We start from the raw sequence: 20441 nt of genomic DNA on the forward strand, positions 1-20441 counted from the left end.
CAGATGCTCAATAAATAAAGATCAGACATCACCATAACCTCCTCATATGCTTTGTTCAAGCAAATTAATGCTCAGTAAACAGGTCGTAAGGAGCCTAGTGTTTGTTTGTTTGTTTTTTAATCATTGCATGCATTCCCCACCCTCACCCCTTGCTCCAGAATACTGTACATTTTTATTTATTCAAGCAGATTAATCCTCTTCCCACCTTCTTTCTTTTTTTATATAAAAAAAGCCTGACACCTCCAGCATTTGGTGGTGGTTGTTTTTAAGCTGACACCTTCATTCTGTAGGTCCTGGAAAGCACGGACCACAGATCTTTTTTCAGGCTATTTTTTAAAAATGCATACAAATATACTTCTGCATACCTTAGAAATATATTGAAGATGTAGAAACTACTACCGTATTATTTGGTGGTTCTGTTCCTCCTCTAAACTTAGAGGCATCAAGCCACCCAAGAAAGTTTATGCTATAGTAAAATTGTTAAGTCTTCAAGGCGCCATGAGATTCTTTAATATGATTTAGTTGAGCTCAAACCCAGGAACACACAATTTTAGGAATTAGTTTCCAGTTCTCAGATGTTCAGAAACAGAAAATCTGGTAAAACTTATTTCTGCACCATTTAAAGGACAGTCAGCTTACAGCAGTACTACGGTTGTTCTAGGGGATTTTTCTTTTTTCTTTTAAAGGGGGGGGGGTATGTGAAGCTGCAGCTTTTAAATCTGTTGACAGGGATTGCATTGAGAACACTGATCACAACTCACACAAGCACTGAATGAAGCGTTAGTTGATTCTCATTTTAATTTTTATTTCCAGTTTCAAATTTTCTACAAGAAAAACAATAAAAAAATAGAAAACTCTAGAAGTTGTCAAGCTCCCTGACATGCCAGTTCACTACAGAAACAGGGCTCTGTTCCTGGGTCACTACGGAGATAACATACTGGCACTGGGTTTGCTTGCTTGCTACGCACACAAGAGACTGTAGCACATGGTTGTTATGGAGACAAGGCCCCAACACAGGTGCTTGAAGTCCCCTTAGGCCAAGAGTGGCTGGTGCGGCCTGCCCTGCCTCTGTGGCACTCGACAGGGTAAACAGGCTAATGGAGACAGGGCTCCTATGTTATTAAAGGGGGGATTTCGAAAGGGCCAGCTTCTCCCGCCATAGCAGCAGCACCACGGAGAGGGAAAGCTGTGCCCGCAGAAATACTCCTTTTTTTACAAAAATGGTATACACCACAGGTGTCTTGTTCCCTACGGGGCCTATCAACCCTATGTTTGTGCCAACAATGAGGTCCTGAAAGGGCCCAATTTCTCATACAGTGGCACCGATAGGAAGCAGCATCAAGCCCAGAACTGAGGCGAGAACAAGGCATTGGAATCCAATGGACTCCAGCCACCTCACCCCAAAACCCTGTTTGACTAAAAAAGACTTTTAACAGCATCGCTGCCCCTTAACCAATTCCACACCCCAGCCGTTATCACAGCTTCTCCCTTCTACATCCCAAGGTTGGCACTTTTCCTGACAGGTCTTCTGTACCGTTAACAGCTCCATGACAGAGAAGATCTGCACCTCTTGAATTTCCGCCTGCCTCGCTGCTGTTAAAGACACAGAAACCTGTTTCCAAAAAGACAACCCTACTACTTTCTATTTTGACGCCTCTCAACAGATGGGTGCATGACCCTGTCATTTGTGGAGTGGCATCTTACTAGCTGCCTCTTCTGGTCTCTGCACGTCTATACTACAAATGTAAACAGGTCTGAAATTGGTTCAACTGTCTTGTGAAGCTGCCTTTTATTGCGCAGGACTATTTATTGATCCATCGAGCCCCATGTTTTCTGCTTTAATTGGCCGTGTCCGTTCAAGGTTTCTGGCAGCGGCCTTTCCGAGCCTTGCCTCTTTTGGCTAGAGATACGAGGGACTGAACCTGGGACCTTAATGCATGCAAAGCATGGGCTCTACCACTAAGCTAGGGGCTATCCAAGACCCTCCCCGTGAACTCTGGGAAGCGAAGATTCGTAGGGTGCTTGAGAATTCTTTATTAGAGATTGCTGATTCATAGAAAGGAGCTACAGTTCCCAGGGTCCCTTGCTTGAGAGCCGCCATGACAGTTAAACAGGCTCGAAACTGGTTTATATATGCAGAGTAGACATACTCAGGCCTGCACTGGCTCCAGCTGCAATTCCATGAGGCCTTGGCTTGTCTTAGATGTCTCCTGGTGTGGGCCCTTTTGGACCTTGGGGGCAGGCAATTCCTCCTCTCCTCTTGGCTCTTCAGAGTCTTGCGACAGGTTCTCCCAATCTTGGTTAGCTGGTGCGGCTCCAGGAGAGAGGCTGGCAACTATTGCTCGATCGGGCGTCCTCTTCCCATGGGGCAACTCAAGCCGGGGAAGTTCTCCCTGGTCTTCCGAATGCCAGAGGTTCTGAGGTTTGGTCATCTCCCCCTTTGGACTTAGAGACTCGGGTGCTTTCAGCTGGGGGCTCTGGGGTTCGGGCAGCTCCTCCTCTGCCACCCCCCGGGGTTTAGGGGCAGTGTGAGAGCAGCGGCGGGTTCGGGCTTTCCGGCTGTGGTGGACTTGGAGATGTAACTCCATGAGCTCAGGAGCCGAGGTGGCGAAGGGGCAGAACTGGCAGCGGTGGAGGGCTCCTCCCGCCAAAGCCGGGCGCAGTGACAGGTCCAGGGGCTGGAAGTCGGTCTTCCCGTTGAGCAGCGGCTTGCGGCGGGATGGGCGGGACCGAGCTGCACCCAAGCTCCCAAGAGACAGGAAGGGCCCGTGGCTCTTGGCGAGCTGCGTGGCGGGAAAGGCAGGGACTGTGGTGGGAGCGAGGGGAATGTGGCACCGTTCCAGCGTTCCTGCCGCAGCAGCTGCTGCAGCCGCAGCACTCTTCTGCTCCCGGTGATGGCGCTGCAAGTGGTACTTGAGAGAGCCAGACTGTGTGCCAGCATAGTCACAGTGAGGGCATTTGTACGGGCGCTCGCCTGCAAGGAGAAATGGCAGAGGCAAGTTGGAAAGGCAGCAAACAAATGCAGTTTCATGTTTTCTAGACAGTTGACTTTGGACCTGGCAGCCCTTGGTTCAAGCTCCACCTCTGAGGCAAACTAACCGAGGGACTTTGGGTGAATCATTCTCTCTCTGTTTCCCCAAACTATAAAACAGGAATAAAGGCAATCTTGCAGAGTTGTGCAAAAAGCATCAACCATCTACAGTGTGATCTTCAGATCGGAATATTACTATTCACCCAGTGTTTAAGACACACGGGAACGCCCCACTTCAAGTTCTACCTGTTGAGGAGGTTAAATCAATGAACAGGCAGAGCAGGGCCTTTGGGTTGTGGCACCACAACTTTGCATTTCCTCTCTAAGGTGGAGAGCCTCGCAAGGAACCAACAGACAAAATATGAAACATCCTTGCAAATAAGTCGGTCTGGTGTGGTGAGTGTTTTCAATCCCCTGCAAGGAAGCTCTCACGAACCAGCCACTGTCTCTTAGCCTAACCTACCCCGCAAGGTTGTCGGGAGAATAAAATGGAGACGACAACTATGTGAGTTACCTTGAGCTCCTTGAAGGAAAGGTGGGATATAAAGTGTAAAAATAAATAAATAAATAAATAAATAAATAAATAAATAAATAAATGCCCCCCCCCAAAGTTGTTAGCTCAAAAAAAAAAACCTTTTATCAGCCTACTAATCTAGTTTACCATTTTAATTGGTAGTTTTATACATAATATATATTTCTTTGTGCTGGCTTTTTGTAACCAGTTTTGAGTTTCCATACGGAAAGGAAAGGCAGCCTAAACTGAGATCAGCAGAGAATGCTGCTCCATGTCTGCACTTGTGCCACTGCTTTGCATGTCTGGTGAAAACAAAGGAACAGGCAGTATAGTTGCACCTCTGAAGTCGAACGGAATCCGTTCAGGAAGTCCATTCGACTTCCAAAACGTTTGGAAGTCAAGTCACGGCTTCCAATTGGCTGCAGGAAGCCCTGTCGCCCGTTCGGGTTCCAAAGAACATTCACAAACCAGAACACCCACTTCCAGGTTTGCGGCGTTCGGGAGCCAAAAGGTTTGACTCGCAAGGCGTTCTTCAACCAAGGTACAACTGTACAGAGGTCTGAGCTGCCTCAGATGGTATCAGGTTCCACCCGTGTGGTATGCCTCTGCAAGATACAGAACTTGGGGGGACGGGACCTAGCAGGTACCAGCCTTATTGCACATTTCCACCGGTTTAGGCAAACCCTACCCCACTTTTGCAGCATCTTGATCTTACCTGTGTGGACGCGGAGGTGCACCTTTAGATGGTGGGAGGATCTGAAGGACTTCCCACAGAACGGACAGTCTTTCCCAGTGCCCCGCCGGGATCCGTCCAGGCGCGACTGCCCTTGCATGTCTGGGGAAAACACAGCAAGGAGGGAAGATTTTTAGTATGAGGGGACTACAAGGTTTCTTGACCCTTCTCTATATGCTTTACATATGGATTCTCTGCCCGCTTTGCTCTTCTTTAGAGCTATAGAAACATAGTTTTTACCCCACCCCCCACATCCATAAGTGCCACAGGTGTCTCACTTTTTCACCCCAACACAGACCATGCCTTCGAAGACAACCATGACAGCTACATTGCAAGGTCTGGATCTGTAGCTAATTTGTCACCTTTGTTTCAAAATGTAGCCCAACATAGTAGCTGCAAAAAATGATGACTGCTCTAAACGGGGGTGGTTGGGTTGTGAATTGAAAATAAACACCAATGACAGAAGATTGGCTGCCTTGGGTAAAGATTACACGGAATGCTTTAGAATAAAAAAAAATCATTGCAACTGTTCACAAACATCACACACACCATGCAGTGATGTGTCAAAAAAATGGTGATTTTTTATGTTTTTAGAGATGGAAATAGAAAAATAATAATTTGTGACAACAGAAGTTGACTTTGATAGGTTGGTTTGATTTTTTAAAAAGAGATATTCTGTTTGTTATATTAACATCTGACCGTGTTGTCATCTTTTCCACTTCTTTTTTCTTAGTCATATGGCGCGCATATATATATATATATAAATTGACTGGAAAAATTGATACTGCACCCTCATACACCAAGTCTAAAATAAAAACCATTTGGTCAGCAACATGGTTTCACATTGGCTTGCTTCAAACAAACCATAATCAACATTAACCACAGCTTGTCAGTTTAGATGACAAACTGTGGTTAGGCAAAAGCTTTCAAACTCATCCTAATGGAAGAGCAGGAGAGGGAGAGCACAGCCACAAGACCCTGAGGCTCACTTCAGCTCATTCACATCACTCCAAACTATGGTTTAGCTCAAACTTTTGCATGAAGAAGCGAGGGGTGGAAAGCACAATTGCTAGTTATTCCATTCCAAGTTGCTAGGCAACCTCACCATGCTTCCTCCCCTCCTCTTTCCTGTAAAAGGTTCTGCCAAAGGACAGAAGAAGTAATATTTGTGGGTAGCTGAAAGTGAGAATGATGGAAGTATTGGGTACTTGTTAGTACTGAGGCCCAAGTTAGCTGCCTGAGTGTTGGTTCATGCTGGTCTTGTGGGGAAGAGGAAATGCACACACAAATGCATACAAAGCAAAAAATGAGGCCATGATATTTTTGGAATGGTGAACATGTTTTAATGCACCCTCAGGTGGAAAGAGATGGAATTTACTACACTAAACATAATAACCTCAAAGCCTAGTTTCCAATTATTCTAACCAGTGTGGTAAATCCCAGCTTTCGCCACCTGAGGGCATATTTAAGCAACACATCCACCATACAAAAATGACATGGTAAAAAAATCACCTCATGGCGGTGACACAGCATGTGATTCATGCCTTACATTTTTTTTTAAAGAGCTAAACAATGTGGCAGACTTGAGAATTAGGACATTTCTACATCATAGGCTTAAAATGGCTTAATAGCCCTTTTCTCTAATCAGGAATTGGTAGGAACTGCTGTTCTGTGGAGGGAGGAGTTACAGGTTCCAGAAAAGTTCTCAGCACAATTATCACAGTTCCCCAGGTTTACTGGGAGAACAGCAAAACAGTATGGCTTCTAGAACAGTGGAACAGTATAAAACAGATATGCATTTGTTGTGCGGATATGTGCTTTGAAGGAATGTTGTAAAACCACTTGGGAAAGTATGTTTTTGCATCAATGCAGTTTATTTCCTTCAAGACACAGAGTTTGAATTTTCCTCATGCAGAATCTGGGTGTGGGTGCATGTGGGTGCTTATGCAGAAAGCTACAAGGTCTCATGACACCAACATCCCCTTGCCCAAACTTGTTTTAACTGGGAGGCAGAGGTGAGACACCGAACAATCATGCAAAACTGTGCAGAGCAACGGAGAAATGTTTCAGTTACACCAACTAATATTTTGAATTCTGAGAGCTATTGTTTGGGTATCACGGAACTCTTGCTCATTCTGAGGTAAAATTTGTAGATAACTGCATGCCAGGCTTGTTGCCCTTCCCAGAATTCCAGGCATGGTAGCTTTACAAGGTTTTTGTTTATTTTGTATTTTATATTATAAGCACTCCGTTGTTTAGACCAAAGTGGTGTCCTGTAGATATTTAAGGACTACAGTTCCCATCACCCCTGGCCACTGGGCCATGCTGGATGGGGCTGATGGGAACTGGTGTCCAAAAGCAACTGGTCAACTCCATGTTGGCTATCCCTTTAGGCTAGTTACTTAAATGTTTTAAAGAATTTAGTAGTATCCTATTTGGTGGGATGTGCTCTGATATCCAACGGCATCATCAGCCTCCTGTGCAGTCCTGTTAGAGGGCTGGAGGAAAGGTGGACATCAGCAAGTACATGGGTCTTGCCCTGCTTCTGCCTTGGATGCTACCCAATAGTGGCAACCATGTCCCACCACACAGGCCGCTGCTAAACATCATTATTTTAAACATATGGTTTTGTTAAGCATTTTCCATCCAGTATGTTGCTTCCTTTGCTGGGTTTGGCCTACCGATACAATTCTATCAGTTTATTCCTGACCTTTATTCATATCCATCAACTGGACATATCCCTTAATCTCTTCCTCCACCCCTCACACATATCCTTTTATAAAACAAAGGGGGGAATGCAGTTTTCAGCTAAAAGCAGCCTAGCTATGGAATGTAACCCACCCACATCCTCATTTTTTATTTTGCTAGAGGAAGCAGCTCAAAAGCACGGGTTGGTCTAGAGTCTGAGGTTGCTTTGTGATATGTGAGACCCACTTTGGTAGCCCCCACAAAAAAACAACCACCCCCAAATCCCAAAGCAGCTCTGCTCTGCTTGTCCATACTTGCCCTTTTCCTCCTGGGTCAGCAGAGACGGACTGGTGTTGGCTGCTGTGGGGGCTCTGACATTTGTGGGGAGCCAGTGTCCTGCGAGAAGGTGAGAGCCCAGCGACTGCCCCTTGCTCCACTCCCTCTCTCGGGACAGGTGGCTCTGTCGGTGCAAGGCCATCTGTTGGAATGTGCCGAAGGTCCGGGAGCAATCTGGGCAGCGGTGGCTCCCTCCTGGGTCCTCTCTCACCAGCTTGGAACCTCCTGTGTAAGAGCGCTCCCTCCATTGCTGGCCACTCTCCACCGCCCGAGCTGTGGCCTGCAGCCGCTCGGCACAGCTGGCATCGCCATAGCCCAAGAAATTGCCCGTGCTGGCCTTATCCGTGGGCCGAGGTGAGAGGAGGGAAGGGTAGAGGGCCTCGCAGCCGACGAGTAAGCTTTGGGCGGACCGGCCTGGGCCGGGCCCTCTTTGTTCACTCTGGAGGCCTAGCTTGCTGAGATGAACCTTCATGTGGTTCTTGAGGAACCACGGCTCCTTGAAGCCACGCCCACACACCTGGCACTTGTGGTCGAAGGAGTCTTTGTGCTTCCGCATGTGACCCTTGAGGAACCAGGACTGGGTGAAGGCCTGGCCGCAAACCTGGCAGCGGAACTCAGTGGGTGCAGCGGCTGAGGGAGCGGCAGGGGCAGAGGCCGGAGGGGCAGGCGGGGCGGCTGCGGCGGGGACAGGGGCAGGAGGGGTGGGCAGCCGGGCGGCCGGGAGCCCATGGGCTTGCTGGTTGTGCCACTGGAGTTCCACCTCCTGGGCGGCGGCAAAGGAGCACTGTCCACACTTGTAGGGCTGGTGAAGGATGCGGAGGTGGCGGTCCCGCTCGCCGGCGGTACGGAACTTGCCCTTGCAGAAAGGGCAGCGGAAGGTGGGCAGGGGTGGAGGTGGAGCAGGGGCAGCTTGTTCTTCTTCCTCTTCCTCTTCATCTTCCTCCTCCTCCTCTTCCTCCTCCTTCTCCTCCTCTTGCCCCCGCAAAAGCGCCCGTTCCTCCAGCTCAAGCAGCAGGCGGCTCTGGTGGCTGAGGCGGGCGCGGGCCTCGGGGCAGTGGGAGCGCAAGTGGAGGCGCAGGCTGGCACGCTGCCCCGCCCGGTGGCCGCAGTAGGGGCAGGTGAGAGGGGAAGAGCTGGTGTGGATGCGCGTGTGCAGGGCCAGGATGCTGTTGAAGCGGAACCGCTTGCCGCAGATGGGGCACGGGTAAGGGCGGGCTTCGCCCCCAGGTCCCCCCGGCCCATTGGAGTAGCGTTGCAGATCCAGCTCCCCGTTGAAAGCCAGGGTGTCCGCTCCATCACAGGAAGAGGGGGAGGAGGATGGGGAAGAGAGGGTCAGACTGGCTGAGTGGGCAGAAGGCAACTGGTAATCTGCACCCTGCAGGAACGAGAAGGAGGGGAAAGGCAGTGGAAGCCTCAGCATGCAAAGACACACACACTGCCAAAAAAAATCCTCTTTCACACCACTGGTGTTCCAGTGTAACTAAACAGCTCACTGTTGGAGGAAGGAGGAAATGATCTTTACGCAGAGTAGCGCTGGCCAGGCAGGAGGCCTGCAGACACCCTTCCCTGCTACTGCTTCTCCATGCAAGCTCCTAGGGGAAGCAGACAAGGCCATCTACGTTGCTACAAAAGCAGCTTGCAAACTAGCAGCTGATAACACAGCCACGTGGTATTACCTCATATGAAGGCCAAGCTCCACTTGTACGGGCAAGGGGTGACTCAAGCATCTCTTCCAGCAGGGATTAAGTGCCCAAACCTAATCCTTTGCCACAGTGGAGGTTGCAGAACCATAGGCTGAAAGCCAATCAATCTATAGGTTTGCTGCAAAGGGACATCATGCTGAGAGAGCTTTGCTGGGAACCCAACAAGGGGAAGAGCAGTAAGACCCATTGCTGAGACTAGAGATAAAGGCAACATTCTCCAGAGCTAGGCTAGTAAAAGCCTGGCCCATAGGCACCAAAGGAGAAATGACCTTTACAACCCCAGAATCTTTCTCCACATTTTACCCCAATTGCTGGCTTCCTGTGCCCCAGGAGGGAACAGTTTTTCCCTCTTGAATGTGATGGAAAAATGGGGCTTCATTACATTCTAAAGGACTCTTTGACAGGAGATGAGCTTCCTCCTCCTTTCAGTTTTTGCCCATTCTCCTGTTCCTGCTCCAACTGGAATGTGTCCCACCCCCGTGCCAATTGACACCAACTGCCCTGTGGGAAGGAACAAGAGCTTATGAGGCAGGTGTAAGAACCTCCTCTCATAGTTGCCCATGGGAAGCCCGTAAGAATGCAGATGAAAAAGGCATTGGAGGCTTCTCCTGTCCCAGATGGACCATCCTTCACCACCCTAAACAAAAAAAATCGTACCAAATGACATCAGCTGCCCTGTGGGAAGGATCCTGATGAACTGACATGCTAGGATACTATTTGGCTGTAATTTCATTGCTATATTTTGATTTGAATGTAGCCTGCCTGGCAAGGATTTGTATCAAAGGTGGAAAAGAAAATAAAACAAAACAAAAAAACAATGCAACAATGTGTGTGTGTGTAGCCTTCCCTATTAAAAGTAATGACCGTATTTTTCGCTCTATAAGACGCACCAGACCATAAGACGCACCTAGTTTTTGGAGGAGGAAAACAAGAAAAAAAATATTCTGAATCTCAGAAGCCAGAACAGCAAGAAGGATCGGTGCGCAGTGAAAGCAACAATCCCTCTTGCTGTCCTGGCTTTTGAGATAGCTGTGCAGCCTGCATTCGCTCCATAAGACGCACAAACATTTCCCCTTACTTTTTAGGAGGGAAAAAGTGAGTCTTATAGAGCAAAAAATACGGTAAGTCATGTCATTCCATTACATCCATTAGAGGGCAAATGGAAGTAATTTTTCTAGGCTTTGACTTTCAGCTTGGAAAAAATTATACAAGATCTTCCCATCTGAAGGGAGGCGGAGATTGGAGAAAGAATATCCTACTTTCCAAACTAATTCATGATAAGCCTGGGAGAGCTTACCCATCTCTAGCTGAGACAGTGTGGCTGACATGCAAGGGCATTTAAGTCCCTCTCCTAGACAGCCACACCTAACCCTGGTCTTCTGGCTTACCTCCATGATGCTCCTGATCACATGCTTCAGTCGTTGACTGGTGAAAGGGCAGCACGTAGGATGTGACCTGACATCTCACACCTGATAGGCAGGTAGGCGGGAGCATGAGCTGCAGGAAAGGGGAGAAACGGAAGGGCTTTAGCTCAGAGGTCAAACATCTGATTTGCATGCAGGAGGTCTCAGGTTTAATCCTCCACATATCCAGATAGGGAGAGGAAACACTCCCTTGTCTGAAACCCTGGAAAGCAGCTGCCAGCCAATTCTGAGCTAGATAGGACTTGGTATATCAGGCAGCTTTTCATGCTTCTACTAAAAAAAGAATTTCAACAAGAAAAGCTCAGGCCTTCTGCCCACAGTTGCCATTTTGCAGTGCTCACTATTTGACGAATACCATTAATTCTTCATTCACAAGGACTTAATCTGTGCCACATCCTGAGAGCTATCTTGGCCCATTTCTGCTGCCGAGGCTTAACCCTGGAACTTATACAGTGTAGGACTGAAGTACCCCTGGATTTGCCCAAGGTGCATTTTGCTCACCACTGAACACGTAAGAGCAGGGAAGGGAACTCTGCAAGTTGGGACTCCCAACTCCCATTGACCGCAGCCAGCATGACCAATGGGCAGTTGGGAGTTTTAGCCCACAGCGTCGGCAAGACCACCATCATGCTCCCCAATCCTGACATAAGAGACCCCAAACATCAGGGGAAGGGGTTCAAGTGCAGAGAAATTTGTTGACATGAGTTTGAGTATGTTGTTGTTGTTTAGTCGTTTAGTCGTGTCTGACTCTTCGTGACCCCATGGACCAGAGCACGCCAGGCACTTCTGTCTTCCACTGCCTCCCGCACTTTGGTCAGACTCATGCTGGTAGCTTTGAGAACACTACCCACCCTAATTTCCACATGCAATGTGCATGATTTAAGTTGGATTTAACCTGTTTTAGGAACCAGAGAGTGAGGTGAGAAAGTTGTAAACCTTGAACTGACAGCACAGTGGTCCTTATTCTATCTCTATGGAACAGAGCCTTTGGAACCTTGCAAGTATTTTGCCCATGCTGTGTCTCAGACCAACATTCCTGGGGATGCTAAAGCAGGACTGGTCCAGCAGTAAGATGAAGGAAGCCCAGCCAGATAATACACTGCCAGGTTGCAATGGAGATTTTTGTCTGCCACGCAGCTTAGTGCCTCTGAAGTAAAAAACAAGGCGTAGCCATGGCTTCTCTTCACTGCTGCCCCTCCCTTGGCCCTGCCCAGCCTCTCTTTTCCCACCTTCTGCAGCAGGAAATTATTTCACCACCCTGCAAGCCAAAAGAGAGAGAGAGTGGCAGGAGAAGTGTGGGAAAAGCCTCAACTGCATCTTCTTTCACTGCAGAGTTTGTACAAAGTCTGACAAGAATGCAGGGAAGGGCAAAACATCCCTGGGGGAAATTTATTTCCTGATCTGACTGCCTGTCGAATCCGTCAAATCTTCCCCCAATGAATCATCCAAAGGAAAATTTGTGGGGTAAAGGTAGGGGTGCTTGGTTTGGCTCAATGGATAACCTCAGTGGAGTCTCTAGCTCAGAGGCTGGGTGCATCCCTTTGAGACCTCCCATGCAGCCTCTCCTTCTGGGCCCCACACCCTCAACTTCTATGCTGACTGTGGAGAGCTCATTGGAGGAAGGAGTGGGATACAAACAGGCAAAGTGTGTGTTAACAACTCTCATACCATGAAATGTCTCTCAATGCTTCACGGTACAAGTGCTTGCACGTAAAACATCCCATTGTTTTTGCAGAGTTCAGCAGAACATGCACCCACGGCTCCGAATAACAGAAAACCTACTCTTCCACAGAAGCTAATAAAAACAGAAACACTTGGCTCTGCAGTTCATGAAATTGAAACAAAAATGCATAACTCTATAGGGTGTTCTTCGGGCTTCTACAAGCACCATTTCAAGATATTCCAGCTCTAAAGGAATAAATTGGGATCATGCTCATAAGAGACAGGGTTGCCACCTTTTTTTAATGACAAGAAGCTCCATAGTTTAATAGCTTTATTTTACCTCAAATCTGAAATCCTGATGATGCAGAAGACAAATGCCAGGGAACTAACTGCACACCAAGATACAGACATGTGATATGCCCCAATACCATAAGCAGGTGTGGTCTGATCAACATGTTTACCCAAACCTCACTCCCACTCTGCCTGAGGCAAGGCTGTCATCTTCTACAATTCTATGCATGTGGAACTCAAGCTATAATTTATGGCAAAAAAACACCCCACAATATATGGATTCTTTGGAACCTCCTTTCTCCTGAAGCAGATGCAAACAAGCACAGCCCTCCTATCCTATTTCTCTCTCTTTCTCTTCCCACCAGAAGACAATAACTGGAGAAAAGGGGAGAGAAAATATGGTTACTTTCAGAGGGTCGCCTCCCAAAGTACTGTATTGGGAACCACTGGAAGGAGGTGCATTGAAATCCAGCCATCCTTCAGTTTTTCTCACTCTGGCCTACATCAGGCTTTGAATGGTCACTTACTGGGCCTGTTTCCTGTGTGGGTTCACCTCCCCTTCGCTTGCCTTCTTCCTTCAATCCACACAGTAGCTGAAAAGCTGAACAGGCAGCAATGCTTAGGAGGAGCATCAGTGGTAAACCAGGGGGCTCTAGGGGCTGGCAGTGGGCTCCCTGCTGGGGTGTGGGCTTTGTGAGTGCCCGGCAATGCCGCCTCCTGACGCAGGGCCTACGTGTCAGGTCTGGATGTGGCCTCGTCTCAGGAGTAGGGGACCTTCCTCAGGCTCACATTCTCCTCTTTGCAACCTCAGAGTTCAAGGACACATTCCAGTCACACAAAGCCACTCAAGGAGGGTGTAAAGCAGGGCTGGTGCCAGGTGTGGCCTGAGAAGAGGGGATGTGGTTCAGGAGGAAGAGTCCCAAAGGGCCAGACTGACAAATGGAGGGCCACATTTGACCCTGAGGCCTACGGCTCCCCACCCCTGTAGACTGCAGCAAGTGATGGCAGTGGCAGTGGAGTAAGGCTAGCTGGTGATGGAGGTTGTGTGTTTGTGGGTGTTCTCCTCTCATTCCCTGCAATAGTTTCCTCCCTGGAAAAGGAAAGAGAAGACTGACAAAATCCTTGAAAAATTGGCTCTGTCAGAGCCCAGCTATTTAAAATATTTTACCAAGCTCAGAATGTATGGATGCATTCAGGCAGCCAAGTATTCAATGTGATGACTGTAAATATCATGTTAGGAATCCAGGAAACAGGATGAGCGGCTGGCTGTTCCTACTACTTATTCCCTCGCTCTGCAATAGGCCCTCTACACAGTTTTCAGGCATGCCCTGCTCCTACATATCCCACAACCCTAATTCAGGAGGAGCAGAGAGAGAGAGAGAGAGAGAGAGAGAGAGAGAGAGAGAGAGACTTACAAGTGCATTTATGAAACAGCTGGATTAACAAGTCATTTTATTTTATTTTTATTGCACTTTTGTTGCCCTCCTCCTCAACTTCAAAGAAGCTCGCAGGCAGAGAGTACCTGGATTTCTTCCTGCCTTTTTATGAAAACAAGTCCTATTGGCTGAGAAATGGTACATAGCCCAGAGCCAAGCAGTAAGTTCCACAACTGAATGAAGAGCTGAACCCAGGTCTCCACAAGCCTAACTCTTTAAACACTGCACCACAGCAATTATCCCATTCCCTCCTCCCCAAAGCCTGTAGTTTTGTGAGGGAAGTGAGGGATCTCTTAAAAATGAAAACAAAAAGCATCTTTTGCACCCTCACCCAACTTGCAACTCCCAGATTTTTTAGCAGTCCTAACTATTATAATGACATAAATCCTAGTGTCTTCAGGATCTGACTCATCCAGTCTGATTTGGAATTAGAGCTGGGCTTCAGGGCTAATTTGATTATAAAGGGGCTGGAGCTGGTAGTAGGTTTGATCTGGGATCTTCATTACACAGTGATTGGCTTGGGATATGACCTTTCTCTTTCCCCAAAGCAGTAGCCTTCAATGGGATGCAGGACTGGTGTGGTGAAACAATCCCTGTGCAGATTGGGTTAGCAGCTCACCAGACTCCACTGTCCTTAGAAGAGCAGGGATGGGACAAAGAGGGTGCTCCCTTGCCAAGCCCCCTCCATGATGTCATTGCTCTTGCCGCCCTCCACATATTGAGGGGCTGAACTTCCGCAGCAGGGAGCCTATTCTATTTGTGTTAGTTCCCCACAGAATTCAGATTTCTGATCTTCCAGGGACTCCCAATCACACAAGGAAGCCTACACATGTTCAACAGGCTCCCCCCATTGCAGGGTTCAGCTCCCTACACCTGAAGGGCTGTAGGCATGGTGACACAACAAAAGGTGCAGCACTCTCTTGCTCTTCCCCTCATTTGATGGTGGGGGGGGGGAGTGTTTGAAGAGGCCTATTTTCTGTGTGTAATAAATAACAATCCTTTGCCTGCGAACCAAAGTGCCTTCGTGCTGTGTTCTCTGGTCAGGCCCACCGAATTGATATTGTGACCCACACTCTTAAAAAGGGGCTCCTCACCTCTGCTTTAGGTTACATCACTACTAAAACACTGTACAAATACTCAAGGCTGCAAGGATTTCTGATGAACTAAGCACAATTGATGCATCCCAGCTGGCTCTTAAGCCTCTCAGTTCTAGGTAACAAAACACCGGCAGAATCGCAAGATAGCATCCTGCATTAATTAATCTGAAATGAACAACCACCTCTTGGTTCTGTACTCACAATTACAAGCAGGAACTGGAATCTTCACTTCAACCATAAAAATGAAAAACCAGCCTGTTAATCACACTGATTTACAGAAACAATAGGTTGGTTAAATCGTGTAAAGAGGTAGCAAGTCCCAAGAACATCACTTTAAGTGTGTGTGCCTTAAAACCCCCGCATTCTAAGGAAAATGTCCAAATGCAATTTTACAGCTTGCAAGCACCTTCTTAGAAAAGGAAGCAGCTTTGATTTATGCAGAAGCCAGCAAAAAAAAAAGGACTATAACAAGAAGCAAGGTGGTCCAAGGCCTGCAGATTCAAAACAGTCGGCTTTGGTGAAGGGGAGGGGGGTAGAAACCTTAGATGACATTCGCTGTAGGTTTGGCATGTGTGAATCAGAGCTGTGAATTCATAGTTATCATGTGACACCCCTCCTCCCCTCCGGAAGGGCAACAGACCTCACAGAAGAAAAGAGAGCAACTATGAGAAACGTCTGTCTGGAGTTGATAGTCACACTGGAAAGGCAATACCTTTCACAGAACTGGCTTCCTGTGCACGTGGTTGAATGCTTCCTGCACCTACAAAAGCCAGCAGATCAGGGAGGTTCAGCTTGAGCTCTTCATATCTAGTTCCCTTGCTGAAAGAAATATTTTCCTATGGATGGGCATTCTGTCTTGCCACCTACAATCTGGAGTGATAGAGCCCAGGAGCAGTTTTGTCAACACACCTGCTGTTTATAGAAATAATTCACAGCTAAAGACATGTGCCATAGCACCTGGTAGAAAAAAAGGAGATTATAACCTTTAACAAATAAAATTTAACCACAGCATTCATACAGCATCATAAGATTATGCATGTGAACAGCACTTCTTCCTTAATCCTGCAACCATCACCATCATTAGTAGCAGAGGTAGTACTAATAACTATAGTAATATTTCTAGAATCCCTTTAAAGGCTACACATTTTACATAAAAAATAAGCCATAGGCTCTACCCTCAGGTTTAGTTAAGACTTCTCTGGGAATGCACTTTACTTCTGATGGCAACTGTGTATGTATGTATCTTTCACAGCTTTTACACTCTCTGTAACACAGATGGCAATTCTTATCCCAAAGGAACCATGGTATCCTTAAAGCTTCTTAGGGGACCTCTATGCTACTGCAAATTCCTATTTGTTTTATACCAGTTTAGCTGTCAAAGCTCTCCAACTCCAGGAATCATGGGAACTGCAGTCTAACAAGAATACAGACTTCTGTTAGAGAGCCCTAGCATTCCTAACAGAACTACAGTTTCCAAGGTTTCTGGGACAGGTGGGGAATAGCATGACTATTTTTAACAGTTTAAGGCTGTGCTGGAGAAATGTCCTCATTACTCAAGGACAGCAACCCTTCAACTCTCCATAAACAGTGGCCAGTTACAGGTTCAAGGGGTGAATCAGGGGTTGAAGGAATTGAAATGAGATTTGACAACCTGTGGCAAAATCAGAGACTCTTTGGCTCCCATGTCGTCCTGGGCTAAGAGGTCATGTAAACTTATATAGTGTTGTGATAGCTGCTAGATGGAGTTCAGTGTGCCTCAGAGCAAATTTAGCAATCTTTGAATAAACTGAGACAGTAAGCAAGAGTGAGCAGAGACTCCCTGGAATTCTTTGCTTGTATAGACATAGAATATTATTTCAGAGTAACAAACTCGGGATAACATAACCTTGTATGAACAAGCCCTAAAATGGTTCATATAGGCTGAGTAAGGCAGCAATCATGAGAAGCATAGAAACATTTCTCAGACGGAAAAAAAGACTCTGCCTTGCCCAACTTTTTATTATTGTCTGCAAGTGTTCTATGCAACCTGAAAGCTTGACATCTAGAAAGGCACGCAGTCTTATAGTTTACCATACTAATTATTTCCTTGCAAACGCTCTTCAAAAGAGGGGACACTTGCCCAATGGGCAGGCCTTAATCTTGTTTGTAAGTCAGCCTCTGATAAGGCAGGTCTCCCCTGTATTCTCATGTGGTGGCACGGAGGGAGAGCTGAGGGTAGCTTGCTGTGGCTAGTGTAATAGGCACTCTGCACATCCTCTGAGGCACTCTTTTCTTTGTTATTAAGAACTAATAACAGAGTGCCTTGGACGATGTGCAGAGTGTCTCTTACACATGATTGTGCCCAGAGGCATATAAAAACAGGTTCTAACACTAAGCCGTGATTTTGAAACAGCACACCAGGTACTATCCTGACACCTTTATTATAGAACATTCTGTTGCTTATAATGGTGGGTCTAGTTTGCAGAGAGAGTATTACGGGCCTGTTCTTCCCCTAGGTATTGCCAAAATCAAGCAGGAGGCCTTGTTCTCTTGCAGCAATGCAAGGCTGGTGGTATTCATAAGCCTGCATAAAAGATAGCTGATTCATTTTGGCACCTTGCCATGCTGGGCCTATAGCAGTACGCAAATGACTAATCTTTTTTTTAAAACACACACACACCATGAAGTCTTTTGGGCCTACTCAGTATTAGGGAGGCAGACAGTCCTGTCTTGCTTGTTTGTGCATACTATGGGGAGGGAGAGGTACATGATAATAGAGTGCAACTGTACCTAACGGTGGTGTGTTTTTGTGTGTGTGTGTGTGTGTGTGTGTGTGTGTGTGTGTGTGTGTGTTGGGTGCCCATTTAGTCTTATTCAGAAACAAACAAGATGGCTGCTTCTTAGGGGAAGGCACCCTAAGGAAAAACGGGGCAGCTTTTCAAGGTTCCCCCGGGTCCCAGGAATAGGGATGGCGGCTGCCAGGCCTCAAGCCAACTCCCGCCAACTTCGAGGCCACGATGGAGTATAGGGGGAGGAGAGGGGGAAATATATCCATGGGAGCAGGCAAGACCCCTCACTCACACCACAGCCCCGCTTTGGCGTGTGAGAAGAGACAAGAGAGTGACTGTCCCAGCAAGACACAGAGCTGACCCCCCCCTTCCCGCCCCACACACCCTGAACAAAGGGAGCAGCTGCCTGAGCAAATGCTCCAGTGCACATTCCAGTGGGGGGGGGTTAGGATGAGTAAAGGGGGCTGTTCCAGTGATTAAGGGCTACCGAGTCATCACCCTTTAGACACCCCTCTCCCCACTTAAGTTTCAAGCTTCTGAGAGTCATAACTTAATAATCTTGGGTCATTACATCGGAGGACAGCCACCCCACCCCCCCGCGTGCGCATTCCATTTAGTGCAACTGAAAGGGTACAGAAATGTGGGATTGTGGGACAGCTCGAAACAACCCTTACAAAGTATGTGGGGCGGGGAGGAGGGTTGAGGGAGAGGGGGATGCCCCAGAGATGGAATGAGAGCATGGCCCTCTGGCCCTCGTCGCTGCAGCACCAGCCGCGATACACTCCCGCCCCACCGCACCCCACCCCGCCACCCCTCATGGCTCCGAGCCACCTGCTATAGGAACCCCCCCCCCTTCCTCCCGCAGAAGCGACTTCACCCCAAATGGCCCCAACGGGCCCACCCCCACCCCCCGCGCCACATTTCCCCCTACTCCGATTTCTGAAGCAGAGCCCCCTTCTAAGTTCCAATCACAGTCACGTGGCTGGGGAGTTGCGGGGGGGGGGGGAGAGAGACGACGAGGAATAGTGGGGCTGGGGGTGGGGAGAGAATGATCTATTAGAGAAAGACATGGAGGAAATCGACCGGGTCATTCGGGGATAACGAAGCCTGAGGCCGAGGCCGGGCGGTTTCCGTGCGCCGCCCAGGCGGTGCGCAACCCCGCAGCTTGGCCCGGTTGCAGCCCCGCGGCCGGGTGACTTGCCCCCCACCCCACCCCGAAGATCGGAGCCCGGGCCTCGCTTCCCCTGCTGCCATGCACCTGCTCTGGGAGCCCCGGGGGTGGGGGGGGGGGAGAGAGGAGAGCCGAGTGGTCGGGCGGGTTTTCTGGGGAGGGGGGCGCACGGTGGGCGGGCGGACGGCGCGGCGCAGCGCAGCTACTCACCAAGGCGCACGGCGAGGCGGCGCGGAGGAGGAGGGGGGCGCTCCGGGGACCCGCCGCGTCGTCGGGGCTGGGCCGGGGCGAGCAGCCTCCCCGCCAGTGGGGCTCCCCCCTCTCCTCTTCTCTCCTCTTCGCCTTCCCTCTCTCTCTCACTCTCTCACTCTCTCTCCCTTCCTTCCTCCCTCCCTCTCTCTCGCTCCCTTCCTCCCTCCCTTCCATTGTACGGAGCCGCAGGCAGCGGCGGCGATTTGCATTTCTGAGCCTTGCGCGGCGAGGGATTGCCCGGCTCCATTGTGCGCTCTCGCTCGGTCGGGCGCGGAGGGGGCAGCCCTTCCCCGAGGAAGGGGGGCACTCTATGGGGACAGAGAGGAATATGGGGAAGGAGGCACGCTGGGGCTAGGGTTGCCACCGCTGCCTCTCTTCGCTCTGCTAGGCCGTGAATTGCAAAACGGAACGAAAATCGCCACGGGAGTGGAAGCAAGCGCTGCCCCGGCACGGCGAAGGGCAGTCTGGATCTCCCTTGCCATGGTGGCAGGGAATAAGTAGGAAGAAGGGGCACTGTCTCAACGCGGGGGGGGGGGGCAGCGGGAAGGGAACAGTGTGGGATTAAACCTACCCCATTAAGTCCCTAGGAAGATTGCGCCACGAGGATGGGTGGCACTGCCCTGGCACAACCCAAGTTGCCTGTGCATCCTAGTGGCCTGCGGAGGGACACAGCATGCTCTGTGGGCAATGTTTGACGGGGGGGGGGGGGCGGGCGGGTCACTGATAGTAAAAATTTGCTGCCTGTGGCAGAGCCAAGCACACAGGGGCTGTAATGGAAGTAGACTAAGAGCCACTGTGTTGTGGTGGCAGGATGCTGCTTTGCTGAACCAGGGAGGGGGGAGAGCAGGGCACCATCTTGGCACAGACAAGTATTGTCTGCTCTGCTGTACACTGGTGGGTGGGCGGGAAGCCTGACGCAGTCTGCTCTTTTTGGTTGATGGAGTGTCATTGGCAGGGGTGGGTGGGGAGTAGCACACTGGCCTGGCACTAGCTAGACACAGCCTAGCTTTGTTCTGTGATGCCATGATAGAAAAGGGATGCTGGGTTGGCATGGCCAGCTTGGCAGAGCCTGTCCCTATCTATACAGCAGTGCCATGACAGAGGAAGGTACTGTCTAGATTAGAAGCTTTTACAGATGTACAGCTAGCTGTTAAGAGTTGAGATCCTGGCACTGTGAACCATTTTGTGGCAAGGGCATGTGGCCAGTGGCATCGCCTGCTTTGTTGGATTGTGGTGATGCCAGGAGACAGGGAAGGGCAAAATGCTAGCCTCTCTCCATCACCAAACCATAGAGGAAAAAGCAAGGTCTATGGGCACTGACAAGGAGAGGAAGAG

At 49.0% G+C, this 20441-nt stretch overlaps 1 protein-coding gene across 2 annotated transcripts; it reads right to left on the reverse strand.

The window, feature by feature from the left end:
• Positions 1–784: 784 nt before the first annotated feature.
• Positions 785–19785, reverse strand: ZNF219 (zinc finger protein 219). 2 transcript variants are annotated; one of them, XM_083708175.1, is made up of 5 exons: positions 19678–19785; positions 10394–10502; positions 7285–8677; positions 4261–4380; positions 785–2974 (listed from the first exon to the last, which is right to left on the reverse strand). In XM_083708175.1, exons 2-5 carry the CDS (start codon positions 10397–10399, stop codon positions 2151–2153), a joined length of 2343 nt encoding a protein of 780 aa, XP_083564301.1. In that variant the 5' UTR covers positions 10400–10502; positions 19678–19785; the 3' UTR covers positions 785–2150. The 2 variants fall into 2 exon arrangements, with proteins under 2 accessions (XP_083564301.1, XP_083564300.1); XM_083708174.1 differs by lacking the exon at positions 19678–19785 and adding an exon at positions 19065–19641.
• Between the last annotated feature and the right edge of the window lie 656 nt (positions 19786–20441).

The sequence above is a fragment of the Podarcis gaigeae genome (genome assembly GCF_964106915.1).
Source record: "Podarcis gaigeae genome assembly, chromosome: 13".
Taxonomy (NCBI): Eukaryota; Metazoa; Chordata; class Lepidosauria; order Squamata; family Lacertidae; genus Podarcis; species Podarcis gaigeae.

Bases quoted from the DNA above. Each gene is read 5' to 3' on its own strand.
- ZNF219 (XM_083708175.1), bottom strand. The intron at 4,381-7,284 runs GCAAGTATGGAC...TGTTTTCCCCAG, and splicing joins GCTGACCCAGGAGGAAAAGG to ACATGCAAGGGCAGTCGCGC. The intron at 2,975-4,260 runs GTAAGATCAAGA...TTCTCCTTGCAG, and splicing joins GCACCTCCGCGTCCACACAG to GCGAGCGCCCGTACAAATGC.